Source organism: Tenrec ecaudatus, chromosome 1, assembly GCF_050624435.1.
Source record: "Tenrec ecaudatus isolate mTenEca1 chromosome 1, mTenEca1.hap1, whole genome shotgun sequence".
Classification (NCBI taxonomy): Eukaryota; Metazoa; Chordata; class Mammalia; order Afrosoricida; family Tenrecidae; genus Tenrec; species Tenrec ecaudatus.
The window spans coordinates 256,048,545-256,075,814 of record NC_134530.1 but is presented as its reverse complement, the minus strand read 5'-3'; the positions used below and the strand labels follow the sequence as shown (position 1 = coordinate 256,075,814).

The 27,270-nt window shown below is 44.2% G+C and overlaps 1 protein-coding gene and 1 pseudogene across 5 annotated transcripts in view; one reads left to right on the top strand and one right to left on the bottom strand.

The window, feature by feature from the left end:
- Positions 1–25,811, top strand: part of NQO2 (N-ribosyldihydronicotinamide:quinone dehydrogenase 2) — a 42,559-nt gene extending 16,748 nt beyond the window's left edge. For 4 of the 5 annotated variants that reach the window (XM_075531567.1, XM_075531558.1, XM_075531575.1 and 1 more), the window contains 4 exons: positions 20,407–20,537; positions 22,792–22,905; positions 23,866–23,967; positions 25,092–25,811. In XM_075531567.1, the coding sequence (XP_075387682.1) occupies positions 20,407–20,537; positions 22,792–22,905; positions 23,866–23,967; positions 25,092–25,253 (509 nt within the window). In that variant the 3' untranslated portion in view covers positions 25,254–25,811. The other variant, XM_075531570.1, reaches the window with a different exon arrangement.
- LOC142426075 (ubiquitin-fold modifier-conjugating enzyme 1 pseudogene) lies at positions 19,301–19,909 on the bottom strand (annotated as a pseudogene).
- Positions 25,812–27,270: the final 1,459 nt, after the last annotated feature.

Below are 27,270 nucleotides of genomic sequence, written 5' to 3'. Positions count from 1 at the left end.
TGTGTGACTCCCCCAACGTGTGAATTCCAAATTAAAATAGATATTGATATCTATGCACTGCATGCTGTGTGCCTCCTCTCTCATATCATTTTCTAATAAAATTTTCTAACTTGGAGTCAGTGAACTGACTCTCCAGCTCCAGGGCACAAATCCTTATTAGAGATAACAACAGTGAAAGGTTTCTTTTTGGATCTGGAGAGCTGAATGTCATGGATTTAATTTTGTCCGTCATGGAGTTATTCTAACACATAGTGACCCCGTGAACAACTGAGTGAAACACTGCCCAGTCCGGTGCCGTCCTCACGATTGGTATGTTTGTGCTCCTTGTGGCAGTCACAGGCTCAGTCTCTCTTATTGAGGATCTTTGCCTTTTTCACTGACCCTCTGCTTTGACCGAGCATGATGTCCTTTTCCAGGGACTGATCTCTCTGACATGTCCAGCGTATGGGAGACATTCTAAAGAGCACTCAGGCTCTACTTCTTTCACAACATTTGTTTTTTCCTCTGGCAGTCCATGTACTTTCAATAGTTTGTGCCAATACAATTCAAATGTGCCTATTCTTCCTCAGTCTCATTTATTGCCAACTTTCATATGCTTATGAGGCGATTGAAGTGAACTTTTTAGAATGATTCTCAGAGTTATCTTGGGGTTCTTCGGGGAAATACCATATCTGCCTCTGAGTAATGCAAAACCTTATAAAAATTCTAAGAAGACTGAAGTAGGAGTCAGGGGAACATGGCATATTAGGCCAACTACAGTAAGTAAGTTAGTTTATAGAATTTTCACCTCTGGTCACCCAGTGACTCTTGGAGTCCTCCCCTACCCTGACCTTACCCTGGGCCAAGTTCAATATGCTACAAGGATTCTGCCCTTCAGACTAACTGCCACATAGGCAGACCCCACCCTCTGCTGGTTCTTACTGCTCCCTGTGGATTCATTTATTCCCTAGAAGGGTTCACAAAATATGTGGAGACCATTACCTAATTTCACAGAGACCTATTTATTACCATCAGAAAGCAGGGTACAAGTGCAGAGATCAAGCAGGTGAGCATCGGGAGAGGTCTTGCATGAGACTTCTTTTGTCCCCAGGTTGATGCCACTCCTCCCACTCATGATGCTGTCACCAATCCAGGAAGCTAAACTGCTTCTATGTTCAGGGCCCCTGATAACAATGTTGATGCATTATTCTAGCCTCAATGTGCAGTAATAATTAAGTGCTTCGTTGCATATGAATCATAGATTGAACTAATGAAATACAATTGATTGAATTATGCTTTCTTCTCTTCCTAGAAATTATTTGCCAGGTATGATCTTTAGGGCTCCCATTATATTTGCATATGCCTAGCCCTTTCAGGCACCTCGATTGCTCAAGAATCCCAAGGGCAACCCTCAAGAGCCAGAGACTATGGCCAAATTAAGTGTTTGCCCTATAGCTTCCTCCCACCCCCCAGATTATTTTGAAAATGTTGCACATATTTGAGATCTTACATAACTCTTATTAGCTGGTTGTTGTTTCTGTATGTGATGATGATTAATTTCTCTCTCTCTATCTCTGTGTATGTTTATCCAGCCACTTAACTAATGACTTTACTATTTGTAATAGTTTTCAGCTGATTCTGTCTTTCCAGACACACAGTCAAATCACTTACAAATAATTCAATTCAATCTTTTCTACTATTTAACACCTCTCATTTTGTTCCATTGTCCAACTGCATTAACTATATCCCCAGACATAATATTTGGTATTCGTGGGGATTACCAAATCCTTTTATTGTCATAATGACAATACTCATCATTGCTTTTTAATAATTCAATCATTTTCTCTTAAAATACAGCGAAGACTTGGAAAATGAAGAATTCCAGGATCCATTCATTTTAAAGTGGGTAAAATAACGTAAGCACATTGTCAGAATTATTTGAAAATATAGAGGCTGAGAAGGCTCAGTGTGAGCTTCGCACAAGGCAGATTGTGTATCACCAGCAGATTGTGCATCACCAGCAGCGTACAGGAAGGAGGAAGAAGTGCCTGGTTTGGGTATTATTATTTCTGGGTTGTCCTCATAAGACATTGCAATTTGTGAACATCATTAGAGCTGATCCAGATGAGACAAACACAGAGTATCCCAGGTGCTGGCAGTGTCCTAAGGACCAAAGACAATGACCAAGGCTGAGTTCATTTAGCAGGACCAGCAGTAGACTAGTGCCTATGGGGTAGAAGTTCAAGGTGTTCCATGATTTGCTCTGCAGCATCTCACAAAACTAAATAGCCATCAAGTAAATAAATATCTCTTCAAGATGTGGAAGCTGTAATCACTGACATTCAACGATGTGGCTGTAAAGTTCACCTGGGAGGAATGGGTGCTCCTGAACCCTGCTCAGAAGACCCTGTATCAGGATATGATGTTGGAGAACTATCACAACCTGGTTTCCATTGGTTATCTAGTTGTCACCCCAGAAGCTTTCTCTCCATTGGGACAAGGAGAACTGTGTTTGGCATTAGAAACAGAAATCCATAAAGATGATGATCATTTGCTTTAGCACTTGCCATGTGAAAGCTGCATGGACAGAATGGAACAATGCTATAAATTGAATACATTGAAAAGTATCATTTATCAGCACAAAAATAATTTTCCTCCAAAGGAAACTTAGATGTTTGGATTACATGAAAAAATTGTAAAATCAGATTTAATTTTTCTGAAATTAAATCAGAACAGAAGCAACGAAACACAGAAGTCAGTTGTGCTCTAGGAAGCTGAGGAAACTTTCCTCCACATTGAGCAAGAGCAATTTTGTATTGAAATGAAATTCCCTGAGTGTGAACAATCCAGGCTCGTGAAGTCACAATGCATTCAGCATCAGGAATCTGATGAAATGGAGAAACTACACCCAGGTGATAAATGTGGGACAGCCTTCATTGAGGAGTCTTTGCTCTATGAGCACCAGATCATTCATATACTAGAAAAGACCTATGAATGCAGTCACTGTGGGCACAAACTCAATAAAGTGTTCAAACTCAATGAACATTATCAGAACTCTCACGAAGGACAAAAGCTTTATAAATGCTTGAAATGTGGCAAAACTTACCACGGTAAATCATACCTCAAGGGACATCAGGAAACACATGTGGCAGGGATGCCCTGTGTATGCAGTGAATGTGGGAAACGCTTCACCAGGAAGAGTGATCTCACTGCTCATCAACAAACTCATACTGGAGAGAAACCCCATGTATGTGGTGAATGTGGCAAAAATGTCATTCAGAAAATACATCTCAAAACCCACCTACAAACTCATACAGGAGAAAAAAACCCTGTATGTGGTGCATGCGGAACAGCCTTTAACTGGAAGAATGAGCTCACTGCTCATCAGCGAACTCATACTGGAGAGAAACCCCATGGATGTGATGAATGAGGGAAAGCCTTATTAGGAAGACTTCTCTCACTGTTCATCAGCAAACTTATAGTAGGGAGAAACCCTAGTATGTGATGAATGTGGAAAAGCCTTTCTCAGGAAGAATAAGCTCATTGTTCCTCACGAACTCATCCTGGAGAGAGAGAACCCCCAGGTATGTAGTGAAGGTGGCAAAGGCTTCATTCAGAAAGCACATCTCAAAACTCATCCATGAATTTATACTGCAGAAAAACCTTACATGTGGCGAGTGTGGTTAAGCTTCCAGCCAGCAGTGATGCCTTAGGCACATCAGAAATTTCACAAAGGAGAGAATCCCTTTGCACGAATTAAATGTCAACCATCTTAGATGTGGAAGTCAGGTCACGGTGAACATGAGAAAGTTCTCAACAAGAAAACCTTTCATTGGAGTTAGTGTAACAAAGCTTTCAAAACAAAGGAAGAGGTGAGGTGCTTGAGTTTAGCCTGGGACGAGCGTGGGAACAGACAATTGTAACTTGCCATATGGGGACCCGTGTTCTGCACTGCTGTCCCTCTACTGACATGGCCCACGCTTGGGGGGAGAGGACCTTCCCGACTTCCACAGAGAGCATGGGTACCTCATTGCTCTACCAGCTTTCAGTGCCCGAAAGAGCTGAACTTGTGTTTCTGGATCACAGATGTACCAAGCAGTAGAGTGCCCATCCAGATGACAGTTGTGCCTGCCCCATCTGCATGCTCTTTGTTACCCCCAGGAGACAGCACAGAAATACCATAAAATAAGAATAAAGAAAATAGAAGATGTATGGGAACAATTAATCCAGAAGATGAATTGACCACAGCAACCTCAGCCACCACAACCCTGAGGCCAGAAGAACTAGATGGATCACAAGAGGATCCTAAGTCGAGAGGGAGAAGAAAGTGGAACAAAATCTCAAATCATAATATCGATCAGGCTTACTGGTCTGATGGCGACTTGGAATCTGTAGATTGATTTTGGCCTTTAGCGACTGTTCACTCTTGGACCTGTACTCACTCCTCTGACTCAGCTTTCAGCCCAATAATATATCGACTTGGAGGGGAAGAATAACATCCAAGAGTAACATACACTCCCTAGAACAATCAACTGTTCAACGTCAAAGGGACAGCATTTTCTTATGGATCAAAACTCTTCAAAGCAAGAAGGAACAGGAAAGAAGGATGAATAATATAAAACCTCAGGGAGAACGGAAGTGGGAAGAAGGCTGTTAGATCTAGGGGACTGCAATCAATGTATGAATTGTTGAATGGAAAACCAATTTACTCTCGTAAAGTTTTAAATCATAAAAAGTTAAAAAGGAATTATTTGAAAATATAAATGAGCATAGGCTAAATAGTAGAAACTTCTTATCTACACACCAGAACCAAAGAAGCTTGGCTTTTGAGTGTGCAGTATTTTATATATTATTCCGCACATTAGCAAAATTACACATTCATGAGGCGTTTGGAAACACTAATAGATACAGATGTAAACGGATGCCCCAGTTTAGTAGGCCTACTTTATTCTCTTAACTGTGTGTGTGTGTGTGTGTGTGTGTCTTAAACAGAACTTCTCAGTCTATTGAATGATAACACAGCTTTGGACCGAAGCATGCCTTCCCACAGCTTGCGTTGTAAATCCTTACCTCTATGCTTGTGGCTATAATCCTACTTCAAAATTGGTTGTCTTGAGATATTAGTATGTGTATAGGATTAGTATAAAGTGGGTCCTGAGCCAATGTCTTTTGAGATACGAAGAGATTAAATAAGCCAACAGAGGAGATACATGAGGTCATATAGGTGCCAAGATGCATGGAGATCTCCAAGAGATCAAGATGAAAACCCAAAGGGACAGAGATCTTCTTCTAAAGCTGACAGGAAAAAGCCTTCCTCTAGAACTAGCACCTTGCATTCAGACTCCTGATCTATAAACTATGAAAAAATAAATTTATTTTTTATATAGGGGCAGTAGAGTTAGCCTGGTGTTAATCAATATCAGAAATGTATCATGTAGCATGTTCTGAATCTGTAATGCTGAAAACTGAAATATAACAGTCGCCCTTGCCTCCCCTGTTTTCAGTAAAATTCCTTTTAATCTTAGTCAGCAGGTCTGGGTAATTAAGACCACCTGTGCAAGCAAGGTCTTTGTGATCAGCAAGGAGGCCTGCGACCTTAGGGAATAAAGCAACCCCAAGGATGTCTCGCTGTCCCCTGTGAACAGTGCCTCATCAGTCCCCAATCCTGGGTATTGTGCATTGTAACAAACCTGGAGCTTGCTACATAGTTTAGAGTATGTAGTTGCTTGCTTTTTACGGAATTCCTGAAGCAGTCTGGGACGTGAAAACCCTACTGTTTTTTTCTATCAAGCATTTGCAGAAATAAGCAGAATTTCTCGAATCATGCTGGTCTCTGTCTTTGGCTACAGTGTCAGGTATCCCAGACATTACCCACCAGCACCAGTTTTGTTAAAACCATCCATTGGTGGTGTTTCTGTTTGAGCGATACTCGATACTTAAGACACACAGCATTCTATGCATGTGTTTCCCAATGACTTATCTACCAATTCCTAGGTTGATGTATATTTCTGTTGTTTCTAACTTTTAACTTCAAACAAGTATCTTTCATGACTTTGGATTTCCTGCCTTGCTGAAGAAGGCCTCTCAGATCCCTATATAAGCATCCTCTGACATGTCCTGTAATATTAGACATCTTTGCTTTTAAATTTTCTTCTTTCATCTATCTAGCATCTAGAGTCTATTTCAGTCACACTGTTCCTTTTTGCTAGTTGCTCCCATTATGTATGTTGAAAAATGAACCAATTGTAAAATTAAAAGTTGCTTAATTAGCTCCAAAGATTCCCAAATTGGGAAGCACTGAAGTGAACATTCCACATGACACGGCAAAGAGGGAGCATAAGCAAACATCTTTTTCACGCACTAGGCAGACCTGTGTACAGAGTTGGGAAGAGTACTGTGTACATTCAGTAGGTTGACATTCAGCGTGCTCTTGTGAGACTCATTGAAGAAGAACTTTTATTGGTTGGCTATTCAGCCCAAGTCACAGTTTCCTCGGTTCCAGACCTGGTGCCTTCCATTTCCGCAATGTTCTGGCGAACCCCCTTCCGCGCAGTCACAATGGGTCATAATAGACAGTGGCAGTGAGTAAAAGACTAAGTGTACTCCTAAGGAACACGTCTTCAGTCACATACTGATTGCAGAGGCATGTTTAAAATGCTTTGTTACCATGAACGCATGCCTGTGTGAATGGGAACCCACATGCCAATGCTTTGTGGGTTATCTTCATCCATTCATATAAGTAGTTACAGCATTTTCAGCTTTGGTAAGAACCGTGGTATTTGGTGCTGGTGGGTGCTGTAGAGTAGGTTCCAACTCAGCAACCTTAGCACAATGGGACGAAATGCTACAGTACTTCCCTGCCCCGTGCCATCTTCACCGGTGTCACGTGCGAGTCCATTATTACGGCTGTTGTGTCATACCATGTAGTTGCAGGTCTTCTTCTTTTTTGCTGACCCTTTTCCAATCATGATGTCCTTTTCTAGAAGGGCTGGTCTTTCCTGATAACATACCCAAAGTATATGAGATAAACTCTCTCCATCTCGCTGCTAAGGAACATTCTGTCTGTACTTTCAAGACAGTTTTATGTGTTCTTCTGGTAGTCCACTGTGCTTTGCCTCTTCCTTGTCAATAGCATGATTCAACTGCGACAGTTCTTTGGTCTTCCTTGCTCATGGTCCAGCTTTCATTGCATAAGAGGCAATGGAACACACCATGCCTTGGGTTAGGCCCATTTTAGTCCTCAAAGTGCTCTTTGCTGCTCTTCAATATGTTAAAGGAGTCCTGAACAGCAGACTTGCCCAAATGCAATACTTTGTTGGACTTTTGGACCGCTGCTTCCACGAGTGTTGATTGTGGACCCAAGTAAAAGGAAATCGTTGACAATGCCATTTTAATCTTTGTCTATCATGATTTTGTGAAGGTGTTTGTTTTCTTTATATGGAGTTGCAATCCATATTGAAGGCTGCAGTCTCTGGTCATAAGCCAGTACTTTAAGTCCTCCTTGCTTTCGGCAACAAGGTTGTGTCATCTGGAGGGTGTTGATGAGCTTTCCTCCGGTTCTGATGCTGCGTTTCTCTTTATAGATAGCCCAGCTTCTTGGATTATTTGTTCAGCATGAATATTGAATAAGGATAGTGAAAAAATACAACCCTGACACACACCTTTTTTGAGTTTAAACTATGCAGTATCCCCAGGTTCCACGTGAGAACAATGAAGTGTTCTGGAATTCCCATTGTCCTCATTGTGATCCATAGTTGATTTTGATCCACACAGTTGAACGCCTTTGCATCGTCAAAACAAGTAAGCATCTTGCCATTCAGTGCTTGCAGCCAAGAGCCATTCAACATCAGCAATGCCGTTCTTCTTTCACATCCTTTTTAGAATCCAGCTTGACTTTTTGACAGCTCCCTGTTGGTGTACTGCTATAGCCATTTAAAAACTACCTTCAGCAAAATTTTACTTGAATGTTGATATTAATGATATTGTTAGGCCATTTCTATATTTGTCTGGGGCACCTTGCTTTGGAATCAGCACAGATATGACTCTCTTCTATCAGGTCTTTCAAATTTCTTGGTAGAGTGCTTCCAGAGCTTCATCAGCCTGTTCTAACATTTCAATTGGCATTCTGTCAATTCCTGGAGTCTTATTTCCCACTATTACCTTCATTGCAGCTTGGACTTCTTCCTGCAATATCATGGGTTCTTAAGATGGTTGAACATTGACCATTACCAATTGAGTCTTTGAGTCCATGACAACTCATAGTGATCCTATATAGCAGCTGTTCTCAACCCATGGGTCGCGAACCCTTTGGGGATCAAACAACCCTTTCACAGGGGCCACCCAATTCATAATAGTAGCAAAATTATTATTATGAAGCAGAAATAAAAGTAATTTTATGGTTGGGGGGGTCACCACAACATGAGGAACTGTATTAAAGGGCTGCAACATTAGGAAGGTTGAGAACCATTGCTCTATAGGCTTTCAAGACTATAAATAATCACAGGAACAGAAAGACTGTATTGGTCTTGGTAGACTATAGAAACAAGTGCATGGATACTCATATGTGGATATGAAACAGGTTTATATATATGAACATTTTAATATTGAGGAAACATTCCTGCCCAGTCCAGCTCAAGTCCACAAGTCTGATATTAGCCCATATGTCTGAAACCAATCTATGGGATCCTCTTTACACTCATGAAACACATGCAATGGCGCTGAGTGCAGGAAGATCACAAGCTAGTGGGTAGGAAGTCATGTGGATTCAGTGGTGTTGTAAGCATCTCAGCATTGGCAGGGGACTCCAAATGGCTTCTCTAGCTCTCAGGGCTGCGCATCAGGGTAGGTTCATGTGGCTTCTCCTCAGGGATGTCTCATAGGGAGTGAGCCTTGTGAGTAGAGAGTCTCCAAGGGAGTCAGCAGAGAAAGTGTCTCCCACCTTCAAGGAGGAAGTACAGGAGTTCCCAGAACCCTCAGAAGAAGGCCATGCTCACACAGAGGCCTCATTAGTTATATCTGGAATGACAGGCTAGACTCCACCCCTACACTCTTAATCCTTAAATTGACACTAGAGTATATAACTATTACAGACCATCTCTTGTCAATTTTACTTTCACATCACTCTTTAGTCATATATAATTTTCAAACAAACAATAATAAAATCATATTTGTTCCTAATAGGGTAAAATAAAAATGCATACAATTAAAAATATGCCACCCTAATTTAAACATAACATTCTATAAGTGAGCAAAACAAAAATATCCTATGCCTAACAATTGCAGTTAAGTAACACCTACACCTTAATCCTATAATCCTATGAATGTATTCCCCCATGTATGAAAGTTTGTAAGCCAACTACTTCATGCCTTTATTCCCTCAATTTTGGGTAACCAATTTCTACACTGACCACTTACATCAACCCAGTGCTCTGAGGAGACAATTATATCCTTTGATGTGAAGAATCTTCATTCCAGTTGGAACCTTATGAAGTCTGGTGAAAGCAGATCAGGACAGGCCAACCATAAAGTCTGCAGCAATATGTACCAGTTCACAGGCTCAAAATCTTCTCTTCATCTGGTCAGGTTCTGGTCAGCTCAATGTGGGCTGCCTCACTTAGCCCCACCAGGGTGCCCATTGGTCACCTTGCCTTTAGACCATAAACTTGTCACAAATTCTCAACAAGCCTAGCTCCCATGTGCTAGTTCATGAACTTCAGACCAGTAAACCCGCTCTCTTCTTCTCCTCTAATTCCTGTCAACCAAGGGTGTCAGTAGCCAGACTCAACCATCTCTCTCTCTAGTGCTGCTTTTCTCCCACTTCCATTCAACAAGTGGATCCAGGTGGTCACCAAATAAGCACGTCAGGCTGCCACAGGCTCCCTTTAAGGTTCAGTCCTAGAGAGGAGTTTTCTTCATGGTTCCAGATTTTTTTATAGCTTCTGACAAAAACCACTAGTCTAAAATTCAAATATCCAAAGAGTTCTTTGTTTACCTTCAGTCTGTCAACAACAGCCCCTTAGGCAAGACTCTGGAGTTCAACATCCTGAGTACTCCAAAGCACTGGGTGGGGCTTATCTTCTCAGAGACTTCTTTGCAGGTGTGTCCTAAGCCATTTAAACATTCATATTTTAATGGTTCAAGGCAAGTGGGCTTACAAGCTCTCTAATTTTATACTTCCCAATAATCATTTATATCAATGGTAATAAGCAAAAGAAATCAGTATAAACAAAGTAGAATCAGATACTAAACTTAATTCTTAAAGCAGTCCAGTTCAATCCTTATTTGGCTTATCTAAATCCTTAGCTAAGCTGTTATATTTAAACAAAATATGGGATTAGGCCTCTGAGAGCATTGCCAGATGCAGGCATTCTGTCATCCAATTTGACCTTCTGTCAGCACTTTTTCTAACCAGCATGGTCTCTGAGAAACTCTAGGGGTGATCTCTACCGGTTAACTCAAAATATACATTAATTTTTGCCATTTCACAGAGGAATAACCAGACTGAACCCAAACAAAATGATAAAAGCTTTAACTTCCCATGTTCTTTCCAGAAAAATGTATGGGCATACCTGATTTCTTACTAGCCAGAGAAGAAAAACCAATATGAGGTGGAAGCCAAACAACCTTCCACTCTTCATCTTCATGATTTATTCCTCTAGTATCCCACTCCCAAGGTACCATAATGTGTTAGTCTGGTAGACTAGAGAAACAAATCCATGGGCACTCAAGTCCAGATTAAGTCCATAAATATGATATAAGCCCATATGTCTGATACCAATCTATAAAGTTATCTTCAGACTCACGAAACACATGCAATGGCGCTGAGTGCAGGAAGATCACAGGCCAGTGGGTGGGAAGTCTTGTGGATCCAGTGGTGTTGTAAGCATGTCAGCACTGGCAGGGACCTTCATGTGGCTTCTCCAGCTCCCAGAGCTGCACCAGGGTAGGTCCATGTGGCTTCTCCTCAGGGATCTCTTGCAGGGAGTGAGCCTTGTGAGTAGAGAGTCTCCAAGGGAGACAGCAGAGAAAGAAAGTGTCTCCCACCTCCAAGGAGGAAGTACAGGAGTTCCCAGAATCCTCAGGAGAAGGTCATGCTCACATAGAGGCCTCATTGGCTATATTTGGAATGACAGGCTAGACTCCACCCCTAGACTTATATAACTATCACAAAGACTCATCTTTCTCCTGTGGAGCAAACTGGTGGGTTTGAACTGCTGACTTTGCAGTTAGTAGTTCACTACCACTACAGTCTATAATCATTGCAAATATTCACTGCCATTGAGTCAATTCTGACTCATGGCAACTCTACATAACCATTAGAAGTCCTTAAATAAGATCCATCAGTTAATAAAGCAAGACATGGATTATGTAAAGGAACATCTTTAAGATTAGGCCTAAGAACTAATAGCTTTTTAGTCAAACAAGGCAATGTTGGTTTTGTCATCAGTCAAGGTAAGAGAATAGCAATGCCAAGTGTTCTTTTACAGTACAGATGAATGTGTGGAGGGAATAAAATAAGAAGTCGATAACAAGTGAGTCGGCAAACAGAAATACCGATGAAGGCAGAATTTAATAAATGATCCTACTGACGGTGGGAGGAGCAAATTTAACTAATCTCCATCACAATGCCAGTGGTGGTTTCGAGCAGCTTTGACAGCAGCTCTTCCTGCTCTCAAACAAAGAGAATAGTCTCCGGCTACAGTATCTAATTGGAAATGGTCTTATCCAATAGATAGTTTTTTTCAATTTCTGTGTCATTATGTAAGGACTTCGAAGGCATTTGTGTTTCTTACATGAACTAGTAAAAGAGTTGTCCGAGGTAGTAAGTTTAAAGCTAGGGAATGGTTAGAGTCCTCTTAGGTTCATGAAGTATCCTATTTGTTCAGGAGACCATCACAGGATGCTCTGGGCTCTGATTTTTCAGCAAAGCGTGGAGTAGTTCAGCGATGAAATAAAATTTGGAAACCAGTTGCTGCAGCACCTGCAAAGGCTTCAGCAACTCTTTGCTGGGTTTTTAGTTTTTGTATTTGGCAAGGGATGGCTGTAAACTGTTTGAAGTATTTTGCGGGTTTAATTAGATTCTCAGTGAAGTTGGAATATTACTTAATTGAAGTTTGCTTTTAGGAGCTTTTGTGGTGTAGTGGGTCAGGTGTTGGGCTGCTAGTTGCAAGTTCAGCTCCTGTAGTCACTCCTTTGGAGAAACATGAGGTTCTTTGCTCTCATCAAGAGTTACAGCCTCAGAAACCAAAAGGGGGCAGTTCTGTCCTGTCCTGTAGGTTCACTTTGAGTCAGAATCAACTCAATGGCCGTAAGTGCGTTAGACACTTTATGTCTTCTGGCAGCCAAGCAATTAAGCAAATATATAGAGTCTTCTTCTTGACCTGAGGGATTCTTGGGAGAATGCAGTAAATCATACCGAATAAAAAGAAAATTACTTAAAAACAGTAGGTCCTCTCCGTCAGCTTTTAAGACACGGCAGAAATAGCTGGGAGATTCAGCAAAGCAATGAAGCCTAGGATGGTCTAAGTATATTGATGTCAGTCCCAATGGAAGGTAAATAAAGCTCGACTCTCTGGGTGCACCAGGATACGACAGAAAGCACAGAATAGGCCGACTACAGTAAAGACCCTAGTAAAGGGAGGTATTTAAGACAACAAAAGGTGAGTATTTGAAACTTGGCAATTGGAGAAGTATCAGGTGATTGATGATAAACAAATCAGATGATTGAACAAATTTCTAACTTTTGAAAATTAAGCTTCTTAACTGGAAAACTTGGGACATTACATGAGGTAGTGCGAGGTATTATTAGCCTTTCCTAATGAATTTTTCAACTACCGGGCTCACTCTTGAATTGTTTCCTGACATAGAGAATCTTAAGAAATCCCGAAAAGTGATTTTGTAGGGTTAATTTGAATTTTTATTGTTTCCAAATGTGCATCAGATATTCTTCCTAAGTCTGTGGAAGAAGTACATAAGGTTGGTGATACAGAGAATACTAATGTGTTCTCTTTTTCTAAAATGTAAGTCTCCTTACCCGAGGTCAAAGATGTTAAGTCACATAAGATGTCTTTTGGGAAGTCTCCAGAAATTGCATTTCACCCTTTTAATCAAAGATTACAGAGTAGTCTCGCTTAATAAATCTCATCATAAAAGATTCACTGGTGCAGTGAAAGGGAAAGCAGTGGTTTTCAGGGAAGGGTGGTAAGGACACTGGTCTACATTGAGGCACACATCATACAATGTTAAAGGCCCCACAGCCGCAATGAGTTTATTAATCTGAGGACGACAATATGTGGGGCGTCTGGTCCTGATACCAACAGTATTTTTTAAAGAGGTGAAGTCATCCTCATTCATATTCAAGGTGGTTTTTCATTTAAGAGTAAGGCAAAGTGCAGCCCAGTGAGTCCCTCCGAGCTCCAGCAGTCGGCAGTGCTTTGGTGAGTTTTTTGCCTTATTTATCAGTGTATGACAGTGTTTTTCTAGCATGTAGGCATCTCACATGCAGGGCACATTCTAAAAGAGGATGGCATAGGATTATTAGCTGTCAAAGGATGTTGCCACTGTTGGCGCTGCAGGACCATAGTCCAATTTGGTGGTTGAGATTTACTGGTTTGGAGAATGTGAGCCATATTTTGCAGCTATGTTAGTAAGTTAATCAGAAATTTGTCTGTGGGTTCTTTGTAGCCTTTGCAATTCTTCTGCCTTCTCTCTCATTCTAATCTGCCCCCCTTTTTTATTATGTAGGATACTGATGTAGAATATATCCAACATTATTCCAGCCTGATTAATATGGCAGGAAACCCATTTCCAAATGAGATTGTAGCCTCAGGATTAAAGGTTAGGATTTCCATATAACACTGTTCTTCTCTGACAACTCATACATTAAGAATTGTTTGTCAACCCCATAATTCTATGCATCAATTCTTCTTACTTCCTGTTCATTGTCCACCTTTCCCATATGCAATGCCACTGAAAAGATCATTAGAAAAGTCCTTGACCTTCATCAGTAAGTGCTTTATTTTTTTAATAAATCATTTTATTGGGGGCTCTTACAGCTCTTATCATAACCCATACATCAGTTGTTATCAAGCACATTTTTACACATGTTGCCATCATTTCCACAACATTTTCTTTCTACTTGCGCACTTGGTATAAGCTCCTCTTTTTTCCCTCCCTCCACCATCCTCTCACCCTCATGACCCCCTGATAAATTATAAATTATTATTATTTTCACATCTTACACCATCAGCCATCTCCCTTCACCCACATTTCTGTTGTTTTTCTCCCCTGTGGGGGGCGGTGTTGTACATCAATCATTACGATTGCTTCCTTCTCTCCCCTTCTCCACCCACCTTCCCCCTACTTTCATGGTATTGCTACTCTCAATATAGGTCCTGAGGGGTTTATCTGTCCCAGAGTTTGTGTGTTGAGAGCTCTTATCTGTAGCAGTGTACATACTCTAGTCTAGCTGATTTGTAAGGTGAAACTGGGGTCATGATAGTTGGGGGGAGGAAGCATTAAAGAGCTAGAAGAATGTTGTATGTTTGGTTGGTGCTATACTGCACCCTGGCTAGCACGTCCCTTCCTTGTGACCCTTCTTTGAGGGGATGTCCAATTGTCTACAAATGACCTTTAGATCTCCATGCCAACCCCACTCGTTCACATGTTCACATTGATATGATTGTTTGTTCTGGGTCTTCTGATGCTTGATACCTGATCCCGTAGAAACCTTGTGATCACATGGGTTGGTGTGCCTCTTCCATGTGGGCTTTGTTGCTTCCCTGCTAGATGGCTGCTTGTTTAACTTCAAACCTTTAAGACCCCAGATGCAATGTGCTTTAAATAATCTTGACTTTCAATAAGTGAGGTCACCTATATGCACTCACATATACTCAAACCCACTGCGGCAAAAATAAATTCCAATTCATGGCAACCCTTTAGGACAAAGCAGAACCACCCCACAGGCTTTCCAAGGCTGTGGTCTTGAGAGGAGACTCCACACTTTTCTCCCATGGAGCAGCTGGTGGGTTTGAAATATCAACTTTTCAGTTAGTAGTCAAGAGCTTAAACTACCCCTTCTCGTCCTAATTGGATGACTTGCTTAGCACACAGGTGGAATGAGTCCGGGGAAAGGCTGTCACACCTTCCCTGATTTGACACATGCAGAGACCCTCCCTTTGTTCTGTCTTGATAGTGAGTGGGCTCTTAAAAGCTTGTGAAAAACCATCTCAGGTGCAACTAATGGCTTCTCCCCACCCAGAGCAAGGAAGAGTGGCACAAACCAGAGACTACAGTTAATCCAAGGGATGAATGGACCCCACCAACACCAGCCTCCATGGGGCCGTGGCCAGAAGAATGAGGTAGTGCTCAGCTACCACTGCCAATCTCTCTGGAAGGGACCACAATAATAGGGGTGAGGTAACAGGCAGTTTGGATTGATCCAATCAATAAATCATGCCCCACTCCTTTCCCGAAGCTTGTACCCTGGGTGTAGGGACGTGTACAGCCCCTACTTACCAGGTTATTTTGGAAAATATAGAACGACTTCATTGCTTGGGCTATTTTCAGAAACTGCCCTACTGCCATCAGTCCCATTCCAACCTGGGGGACAGAGTGGGGCTGCTCCACAGGGCTTCCGAGGCGGTACGTCTTTACTGAAGTGGAGGGCGTCATTTCCCGCCTTGTAATGCTCTGTCTGGCCTTGCATGAGTGGTCCAAATGAGTCACCCTGGCAACTCGCGACAGAACTCCACAACAGGTTCTATGCCCACCCAGCCACCGACTGAGATGGTGGAATGGGGGCCGACTTTTTTTTGTACATATTTTTTGTGCATATTCCTTCCATCTTCTTTCGATGCTTCCCTGGGTCATTTGATATTGTGTCCATGGAATCCTTCTGAAATTCAGTGGGGCTTGATTTTCTCCCTCCGCTTGAGAAATGATGAGTGTGCTCTTCCACTGTCCATGTCTTAGACATCTCATCGTAACTCTGTGCTTTGTCTGCTAGAGCTTTCCTTTGAGATCTTCTATTTAGTTCTTTTACTCGGTCTTTTTGTCAATGAGTTTAAATGTCTTCCACCATACATTTTGATCTTCTCCCACTCTCCTTTTTTTTTTAAATTACCATTGACTTTCTTTATGCATGACGACCTTTATGTTATTTTACAATTCTTCTGGTTTTCAGTAATTTGTTTTTTAAAAACAATTTATTAGGGGCTCATACAACTCTTATCACAGTCCATACATATACATACATCAATTGTATAAAGCACATCTGTACATTCTTTGCCCTAATCATTTTCTTTTTTTTCTCCTCTTTTCTTTTTTTACATTTTATTAGGGGCTCATACAACTCTTATCACAATCCATACGTATACATACATCAATTGTATAAAGCACATCCATACATTCCCTGCCCCAATCATTCTCAAAGCATTTGCTCTCCACTTAAGCCCCTTGCATCAGGTCCTCTTTTTTTTCCCCCTCCCTCCCCTTTCCCCCCTCCCTCATGTGCCCTTGGTAATTTATACATCATTATTTTGTCATATCTTGCCCTATCCGGAGTCTCCCTTCCCCCCCTTCTCTGCCGGTTTTCAGTTACTTGTATTCAAATCTATTGTTCACATGGTCTCTAAATTTAGGTGGGATGTACTTTGGCAGTTGTGGGCTTGTTTAATTTCCTTCAGCTTCTACTTGAACTTGAATCTAAGCAGTTCAAAATCTGTTCAGCAGTCAACTCATGGTTTTACTTTGATTGATGCTATTGAGCTTCTCTAGTGTCTCTTCCCACAGATATCGTCTATTTAATTCCAATGTTATCTATTTGGCAAGATCTACATATATAGTTATCAATGTGTTGTTTAAAAAATGGTATTTCCAATAAGTCATTGGTCTTCAGATTTCTGTCATGTGATCTGCAGTCTCCTGCACCAAAGCTATATTTTTCAACTGCTGATACTTTGTGTCTAACTTACTAATTCCAATCACCAAAAGTTATCAAATCTATATATAGGTACCATAAAATGTAAGAAACCAAAACCCCGTTGATCACTTTACCGATAAAACACAACCTCTTAGCTATAGCATTCTCATAGGTTTCATGTAAAGACAGAGCTTTATACACAGAAAACACGGAGCGTACTCTTGGAATGACAATCAAATATCTATAGAACACTGAATTGTCAATTATTGATTTGTTGAAAGTCTATTGACCCAGCACTCATCCTGGCTTTTCTGTGACGAAAGAATGGTGTAGTTGCCCAGAGCTTGAACATGGGGCAATCCAACCTCCGAGTCCTCTTTGCCACTTAGGACTCTTGGGGCATGAAAAAGTCACTCCTCCTTCATTGGGCCTTGTTTCTCTCCTTTGTTGTTGGGAATGACCCCTATCCCACTGGTTGTCATAAGGATCACAGAGTCAGGGAGGTGGAGCGTTGAGAGTACTTTCCGTAGCACCCAACAAATGTTCCATGAATAACACCAACCAAACCAATTGCCATCACGTACAATCTGACAAACGGTGTACAAATGAGTCGGAATAAAACTGTCCCCATTGGTTTTTTTACTGATTTTTTTTAATGTAAATCACCAGGGCTTTATTCTCAGGTGTCGCCGGGTGGACCAACAACATCCCAGTTAGTAGCTCAGCTTGTTAGCTGCTGGCATCATCCAGGGACTCCCAGTGAACCTGTTATCAACACAAATCAATGCTTTGTGGATAATTTGGGTTGCCCCTATTAAGGGGCAGATGAAAATAATTTCTCTGTGTTAATTGCTGTCAACCCTGGCCCCTCAATGCTTTTCCTGCCTGTTCCCATTGCGACTGCCAGATTCCCCCCTCATACCTCTCTGGGCTACCAGAGCCCTGCCTCAGGTTTTTCCTGGAATCCCTGTTTCTGCACAGAGCCTGACCTATTTCTCTCACTTAAGACTCATAGGGCTGCCCACTGGTGGCGGGAAAAGTGTCGACTCCTTGGCAGGCTCGCCTCAGCTGCAGCACTCCTGTCATTCAGCTTGATGCCACAGCGCGATCCTTCCTGCGAGCCTGGTGTGTGGACCCCTGCCCACCTTTGTACAGAATACTTCCCATGCCCCAGAAGGCCTAGTCAACTCCTGCCCAGGCTTATGAAGCTCTCTGTGGGCACCTTTTCCCCAAATGAGCCATGCCACCTCCTGGGGAGCACTAGAGGATCACTCTCTCAAACTCACTGCCCAGCAGTCCATTCTCACTCCTACCTACCAGACCCGAGAGGGCAGAGCAGAACTGTCCCTGTGGGTTTCTGAAATGATAACTCTTTTGTTAATCATTTTATTGGGGGCTCATACAACTCTTATCACAATCAACGGTAACTCTCCCCCCCCCATGAGTTTTGTTTCTTTATTATTTTTTATTATTGTTATTTTAAAATCATTTTATTGGGGGCTCATACAGCTCTTATAACACTCCATATTTCAATTGTATCAAGCACACTTGTACATATGTTGCCATCATCATTTCCCAAACATTTTCTTTCCACTTGAGCCCTTGATATCAGCTCCTCATTTTCCCTCCCTCTCCCACCCTCTACCTTCGTGAATCCTTCATCAATTATGTATTATCATTGTTATTTCATATTTTACTCCCTTCACCCACATTTCTATTATTCATCCCCCTGGAGGGGGTATACATCTAACCTTGTGATCAGACCCCCCTCTCTCCCCCACCCCCCTACCCTCATGCTATCACTACTCCCACTACTGTTCCTGAGAGGGTTATCTGTCCTGGATTTCATGTGTCAATAGCTCTTATCTGTACCAATATATGTACTCCTGTCTAGACAGGTTTGTAAGGTAGAACTGGGTCATGATATTGGGGTGGGGGAGGAAGCATTCAAGAACTAGGGAATGTTGTATGCTGAAATGGTAACTCTTTATGGGAGTAGAAAGCCCTGTCGTTTTCCTGCAGAGCAGCTGGTGGTTTCAAACTGCTGACCTTGTGGTTAGCAGCCTGCAGAAGTAGATACCTACCCTGTATCCTGGATTAAGTCTATAGTACAAATGTTTTTTGGTTTTTTTTTTTCACCAGCAGAAGCAGCTTTTATTGATGGGTTAGCTCCACAAACAAATGGAAATCAACTTCGAATTAAGCCCAATCCCTACAGATTCTGACCTTGCTCCGCCTGGGAAGGCGCTCTAAACTGTCTTTTTGGTTTCCAAGGCCCACGTCGTTCCGTCCTCTGTGCAGCTTTATTTCGAAGTCCAGCAGCAGTAAGGTCTTAGTTCTTTGCAGGTGTCCCCTACCACCGCCAGCAGTGCTGCAACTACTCCGCAACAGCTAGGGATGGGGGCGGGGAGCGGGCAAGGGGGCTGAGTAAGAAACGGGACCCACAGGAGACAGAAGACCTCGCCTATCAAAGGCCCCCCTGTCCTGTCTCCGTGACTTGATCCTTCACTGGCTGCACTTCTCTTTATGCTGAATCACGCCCTTCTGAATCAGATCCGGGATTTCCACAGCCAGCCACAGACCCAGCCCCAGAGCCATGAGGTGAGCTAGTCCAAACTTGGGTACGTTCCTGGCCCACAAAGGCTTAAAGTGATCAGTCAGGCATATTTTGCCGCCTCTGTACATCTTTGCAGTCTTTCCATCCAGTTCAGGAATTGCAATTTCTGGAGCAGTAGTTGGATATGTGATAGGAATGTCAAACTCGATGTCAAATTCATATTTCAGAAGGTCATGGATGTACCAGCATTTCCCAAACCACCTCGTTCCTTCTCGGTTGGACTCCAGGCGGAACCAATCATTGTCCGCATTCTTGTTGTTCTCCACATACCGGATGAGGGACTGATACTCCTCTTTGAGGCGCTGCACCCACAACTCACGGTCTCGGGGCCCGGCGCCCGTCTTCAGCACGGGGATCTCGGACACCACGCACCGGGTGGCCTCGTCCGCCATCCAGTACAAATGTTTTTAATTGCCAAGTGGGTGCTGAGTTCTTGTTTGTTTCTGAAAAGGGAGTGGTAAGCCAAATAATTTTGGTCATTTATGCTTCCGGATATCCTTCCACTCCAACACAAAAGAATTGGACTTTCCTTACTCAGGACACCACTGGATTGGTCACCCCCCCAAAAAAACTAGACACAGCTCTGCACCTTCATTGTTGGGTGTGAGGCTTCTCTGGGCACAGCATTACACTAGGTCAGTGAATAAGCATTCTGTACCTTCATCATATGATCATTTACCTAATTCTCCCACGGGATTTTCTTGGAACCCAGGCATATAAGTAAGGACAGCATCTTCCTCTTCTATTCCATAACCCATGTGCCAAAGCCTGCTATGGGCCCAAAGACTGTCTGCTGAGTTACCCTGAGGATCCAGGTAGCATACAACTTTCATGGGGGTTTGCAATGGATGCTCACTGGGGTGAAACAATGTGGCTCCTTCCTCCCCAGGTGCCTTCTCTAACCCTGAGTTCTTCAGCTATGCGGTGGAAGCCTATGAAGCCAGCAAGAAGAAGTCTCTGGCCAGAGATATACTTGATGAGCAGAAAAAGGTTCTGGAAGCTGACCTAGTGATATTTCAGGTTCATGTTCCCTCCGATACATCTACTAAATTAGATCAACACATGTACAGACTCGTTCTAAAGAATTAACGTCCTGCTCCTCAAAGTGGTGTTAACGTTAGGCACATTTGAACACATCTCAATCCTCTATTTGGATAAGGAGCTGCTTGTAGCTGATAGCGCCTCTATACAATTGTGGGCCCTTAAGTACGTAGTGTGGAACAACTGTCCTCTAACCCAGTGGCCCGTGAAATGTCTCTGTCTTACAGATCTGGTTGCGTTCCCTCCCTGTATGTGCAGGGGCTGCCTCAAAGCCCGATTTGTCTACACAGCATTTGTCAAGATAATTCTGGCCAAAGCACCTGCTCCCTGAAGTTCTCTGGTCACCGAGAGGAGCACCACCTGCCCTCTCTTCTCCCTGGCTCCTCACAGGCCCTCTCCCTTGTATTTGTTCACACATTGTCCAGGAAGCTGAAGCCTCAGAGAGGCGAAGCATCCCCGGAACATCCCACTAAACCACAGCTGTGGCTTTCACTTATCCAGATCTCTGGCTGCAGTAACTGAGCAGGTGTGAAGCCTTGTGTGTGATTGTAAGCCGGGGCAAAGCAGACCCATGTGCCTTTGAGGGAGTATTACAGCTAGGAAAAAGAGGGACTTTTTATAAGGGCTCCGGTCACGTGCCCCTGAGCTAGACAGTGAGATAGGCCATGGCGGGGCTCCTGGCCCAGCTGGAGCTCACAACCCTCTCTCCTGGGACTTGGATCTTGACTTCACAGGTCAAGCCCTGCAGTTACTAGATTCATTCAGTCCCAAACCAGCACCTCCCAAGGAGTGGATCTGATTGACCCAGGCTGTCTCTTGCTTCCATCCCTCCTTGAGGGCAAGAAGTGACTGGGAGAGCAAGATACCATTTTGCTGGGACTAGCCTTACTTGTGGATGTGAGGAGTAGGGTCCAGTGGGTCAGGATCCGGAGGCAATGACACATCCTGATGATGAAGGTCACAAGCCCTTCATAAAGGGACCAAGCACACTTGGACAAGAGGGTGGACATACCTCCCCTTCTTGGCCCTGAACGGGCTCTCTCTGAACCCCTCCCTTCAGCTGTCCCTTCCTTTACCAAATGACCTGGAGTGACTGACCTGGTCACAGTACATGGATTTCTTTCATCCTGGTGACGCAGAGGGAGCGGCAGTGCCTTGGCCTAGGTGACCAATGGTCATGCCAGGAGAATGGATTCACTGGTGACCTTTGCTTCTCACGGGCTGATAATCCTAGCAGAACCATTCTTGGGGCCTTTCTGTGTGACCCTGGCCCCAAAGTCTGTCAGCCTCAGTGGATCCATGGAAGCAGGCAACTGCAGTGAGCCCAGGCCTATTCTTTCTACAATACTTTTTCCTTTTCGCCACTCCCCTTCTCTTCTCCTTCTTCATTCCCTTTGTCCCGATCCTTTGCCCACAAAGTCTGCGTTCTCTGTTGACTGTCTCCTTCCAAATAGTAGACCTTTCCTTCATTACCGTGTGCACCATTGTTACCGTGGTCACCCCTCCCAGACCCTTCCTGTGCCGGACCCGGAGCATGCCATGGAAGGCTGTGGGGAGTAGCTATCCGCAGCCCCACTTGTCCGGACAAAGAGGTAAAGCGAGGTCAGGCAACTCACCAACATCCCGCAGCAGCAGTGTGTGGGGCCGGGATTCCGCCAAGGTGTCGGTTGAAAGCACTAGGAACCAGGGCTTCTTCTGGCACCAGATTAGCATCTGTGTGCATCGCCCTTTATCGATGATGCTGTTGAGTAGTGTTAGGACTTGGACTTAACCCAGAGACAACTTCAGGGAGATCTTAGTGTAGCTCATCAGAAGGCAAGGTGTCAAAGTGCACAGATTCTCAGAACCAAACTCCACCTGATTCCCAAATGCCAGTAAGGCCCTTCATGCCCCCACCCCCTCCCCCACCCCCCAGCATGGGCAGAGGCCGTACTCCTTCTTACACTACCGTTTGCCCTCTCTTCTTGATTGGCTCAGCGCCATCATCCACCAGGGCTTCCCACCCCTTTTCTGCATGGTCAGGGAGCAAAGCCAGAGGGCTTTCCCTGGGGATTCCCAGTCACCTCCACTCCATCCATTGTCACTGCACCCACACCAAATAGCCCCTGCCTCACGCTGTCCACCGGCCCAAATGCCAAACCGGGACCAAGCTTTGTTCTGAATGATCAAATAGGATCGAGGCGGGGAGATCTTAACAGTCATAGCTCTTGTTTCTCCCTGTGTCCCACCCCAGTTCCCACTGTACTGGCTCAGTGTGCCAGCCATTATGAAGGGCTGGATGGACCGAGTCCTGTGCCAAGGGTTCGCCTTCGACTTCCCTGGATTCCATGACTCTGGTTTCTTCAAGGTATGTGGTTTGGGGTAGGGACAGATGTGGGGCACGCGCATGCGTGTGTGTGTGTGTGTGTATGTGAGAAAGAACGTATGGGATGCGTGAGAGCGTGCGTGAGCATGATTTTGAGTGTGTGTGTGTGTGTGTTGGGTGGTTCACCAGGTTGTGCTTATACTTGTTTATTGCCACTCTGATTGCACAGTAACGTGTGCAGCGCCTCACACGCCAGGCAGGTATGCGGTCCACATGGTTTCTGAAGGCATGGAGCCTTCGCTCTACTGAGGACCTAGACAGGTCCGTGCCACTTCCATGCACATCCAAGAGGGCACGGGGCCAGGTGCTGGGGCAGGTAGAGGTGTCCTCACAGCAGGTAAGAATGACTCCAGAGTGGGGGGTGTACCCATGATGAAGCACCAAACCCAGGCTATGCTCAATCTTTGCTGTGGGATTCAGGCTTCCCCATGGCTGAACAGGGCAAAGGGAATTCCGCCCTGTAGGGTGGGATCTTCAGGAGCCCTGGGAGCTGCTCATTGACAGGGAGCTGTGGGTTTATTACTGAAAGAAGTTCTTACCAATAAAGAATTGCTTTGAATTTAAAAGGCCTCAGAAACTAAGTGTGGTCTGAATACCCCAAGGCTCCTCTCAGACTGTGCGGCGGTGCGAATGGACCAGGTTCTGCTCACTCCTGGTGGCGGTCTCCCAGGGTGACTGCTTCAGCCAGACCCATGTCACGGATGGCTCCCCTGAAACCTGGTGCCTGTCAGAAGCCTTAACATGTCCATGTTCACAGAATCACTACTGTGCCTCTTGCTGGGTTGTCGTTGTCACCCGAGGCCGCCTGCCAGAGAGATTACATTTGTATCTGTCCCTGGAGGGAAGTGACCACAGATGCTCCCTCCTAGTCACAGTAAAACCCTCTGACCGGGAGCACGGCCCTGCTGCTCTCGAGCGCACACGTTGTCTTCTTCTTGGCAGGGTAAGCGGGCACTCCTCTCGCTAACCACAGGGGGCACTGCTGAGATGTACACCAAGACTGGCACCATTGGAGATTATCGGAACTTCCTCTGGCTTTTGCAGGTAAGTGGAACACACTTGGCTCCTTGGCATGGGACTACCGTACTCTGCTGCCCCAACTCTCCCCTCACTATTCAAGTGGTACTTTGTGTAAGTCCAAACCTTACCATTCGGGCCCCATTTTGTCTAGAAGAATTATGTCCGTGTGAATGAAGACCTGAGCATGAGGGGGGCCTTGGGGAAAGATGAGTCTGTTAGGGGTGGGCGGGTGGGCGTGAGGCTCAGTGCTCCCGCAGGCACATGGGGTGGGGCAGCCTACAGTTCAGATGTTGCTCCTTCAATCTCTGCCATCGTCCAGCACCTAGCGCCCATGTCCTCCTCATCACCACCCACCTCTAAGACTCAGGGACTGAGGGTCCGGCTCACCAACCCCTGGGGCTCTCTTTATTGTCTCTGAAGAGACTGTGGGAAACCATTCACAAAGTTTGTCTGGGGATCAGGGAGTCCTCCTGAGCACCGTCCCTTCTCGAGGACAGAGCCAGAGGTAGAAAAGATGGGTGTCAGCTCCAGGCCAGGGCCTTGTATGCCTTTCCCCAAACTTTGAGGAGACCTGCAGCCCAAGGTGAAGTTGGTCTCCAGGTCCAACTTGCTCAGGACACATTGAATTGTGGGTACTCCTTCCCAGAGCCCACAGCGAGAGGGGTTCATAGTCGGGGACACACAGGGGACAAGTGTCATGTCCCCAGGGAAAGGTGGTCTTTGACAGTGAATTCCGATTAGCACTGCTCGGCTGAGGGAAAGGGTACTGCCTAAACCTCCTTTGCCTTAGGCCATCAGTCAAGTTTCAATTCTTCCAGTTTTACAAATATTTCTACTTTCTCCAGTTTTCAGAAGCACATGCCGTAGAAGAGTGGTCCTCAACCTTCCGAATGCCGCAGCCCTTTCATACAGTTCCTCATGTTGTGCTGACCCCCCACCACCATAAAATTGTTTTCGTGGCTACTTCGTAATAACTGTAAATTTGCTACATTATGAATCAGGTTACCCTGTGAAAGGGTCATTCGACCCCCAAAGGGGTTGCGACCCGCTGCTGTAGAAAAACATGGAAATGGGAACTATCTAAACAGCCAGTCCTCTTAGCCAGTGGGTTTGCTTCTTAGCAGCTCTTTCCTTTCGTTGTGTTTTAGTATGGCGTCTTGCATTTCTGCGGATTTGAAGTCCTGGCCTCACAGATCAGTTATGCTCCTGGATTGGCAACAGAAGAGGAACGAAAGGGGATGGTGGCATCCTGGGCTCAGAGACTGAAGAATATCTGGATGGAAGAGCCCATCAACTGTACACTGCCTTAATACTTAGGGTCCGGACATTTCTGTGCCTTGTGTACAAGATAAGAGCAATATAATACAATACAATGTAATACAGATACAATGTAACGAGTAGATGCTGCTACAATAAAATCAAATGACAGCAAGTCACTGGATATATTTAAAGATGTGCATGAATGGGGATCATTAGGGTTTTGTATCACCAGATCAAATACTTTAATAGCTGATTTTACTGACCTCTATTGCTAGATCAGTATCATTTTGTACAAGGCTTTCTTTTCTTTGCTATCTAATGTCTTTCCATTTCTATATTGTCAGTCCATATGGATAATTTTACTTTCATGTAGTTCTCATGTTATGGAGCTAGGTTTGTTAGTTTTTCGTTTTGTATTTTAAATCAAGATTTTCTTTTTTTTAATAAGAAAATTTACTCGGCTCATAGCCACTCGTTGTATGCTATGCTTGGATTTATCTTCCACATTTCTTGTTCTCACTTGCATGAAGACTAATGTTTTAATTGGATAGTAAATTAACATACATTGAAAATTAGTAAGCAATGATTAAAATGGACATTTTTAATCAGATGGCATCTCATCACTATGCACATGTCTCTGACCTATTCAGCACCAGTGGGCCATTCTCAAAACATCAAAGGCAAAAACATTTTTAATAATGACAACCTGCTTGTGGTACACTTGGGATCATCCAACTTCGGGGTATGGAGACAACTGTTGCTTATAAGTTGTTCTATCACACACAACATTCTCCACTTCTCCAGCTGCCAAGTTCCACAATTCATTGCCGTGACCACACAGCACTGCCAGGCAATCTTCTGATTAAAGGATAGATTGAGGAAGTTAACAGGTAATAATACAAGTGATAAATGCTCAGGGTAGAGTTGCTCAGTCAGGCCACGTGACTAAACTTTGTCAGCGCTGCTAATGAGTGTTCAGAGAGCGTGCCCTGCTGTGAGTCTCAACCTCAAGGTGCTCAGCTCCAGCCCTGTGGGCCAACACACCCAGCTGCTCTATTTAAGTGCTCAAAGGCACGCCACTCCAAAAGCCAGCACCCATCCCCAAAGCATTCAGCTTTACTTGCTTTGTGGGCTGGGAAGATCTGTGCACTCTGTCTCATGCTCTGGCTCATGGTTCTGCCACTGCTGCTTCTCTGCCCCTCCTTTGATGTCACAGTGGGCTTCTTGATCAAGGAGACTCACTGTACAGAGATCTTCAGGTCCAGAGGCTGGGCTCCACTCCCAGCACTTGCTGGTAGTGAGATCCCCCTCATGCTTTGCAGAGGACTCACAAGTCACATTGAATCCTACTACAATCACTCAGAGGTGAATCCTATCAGTATTTACCCTGACCTCATTCAGAGTCATACAAGCAAAGGTTGTTTGGTGGGAGTTATAAGGACTTTGACTAGAAAAGCCATTTTCACTAAGCCCTCAAAATACAGAAGACCTGAACACCCTTGTCCTGATCAATGGAGCTGCCTGCCTACCTTGTGAGGTTCAGTGAAGGGGACTTACAACTGCCTTTTTATTAAGATGCGCCAAAATGCACTGTTTAAGTTATTCGCAACAGAAAGGATGGGTCATTTAAACTCTGTAAAGACATTTTAGCTCAGTCAGAAATGGCCTCAACACTCCCCATAGCCCTCAGGATCTCCTGGGCTGACAAGAGGAGATGGCCTGTCCCTAGTTTGGGAACACAACGGGCTCAAGGAGGCCACATTCTCACCACCCAAACAGCACAATCCACAGACACCTGACCGCTGCCTCCTGAGAGGAGTCAAATGCACATTCTAAATCTACAAAGGAAATCAAATGGCCTGCGCAATGGACACATCTGCGGAGGAATTCTTTAAAAAACAAAGATGTCACTTTGAAGGTTCACGTGATTTTCAATAACTTCAGAGGCAAGTGAAAGCTGGCCAGTGATGGCTAAGGAAGAGCAAAGAAGAGTCGATGACTCTGAATTATGGTGCTGGTGAGGAATATTGACTACCCCATAGAACGCGGGAAGAAGGAGCCCGTGCG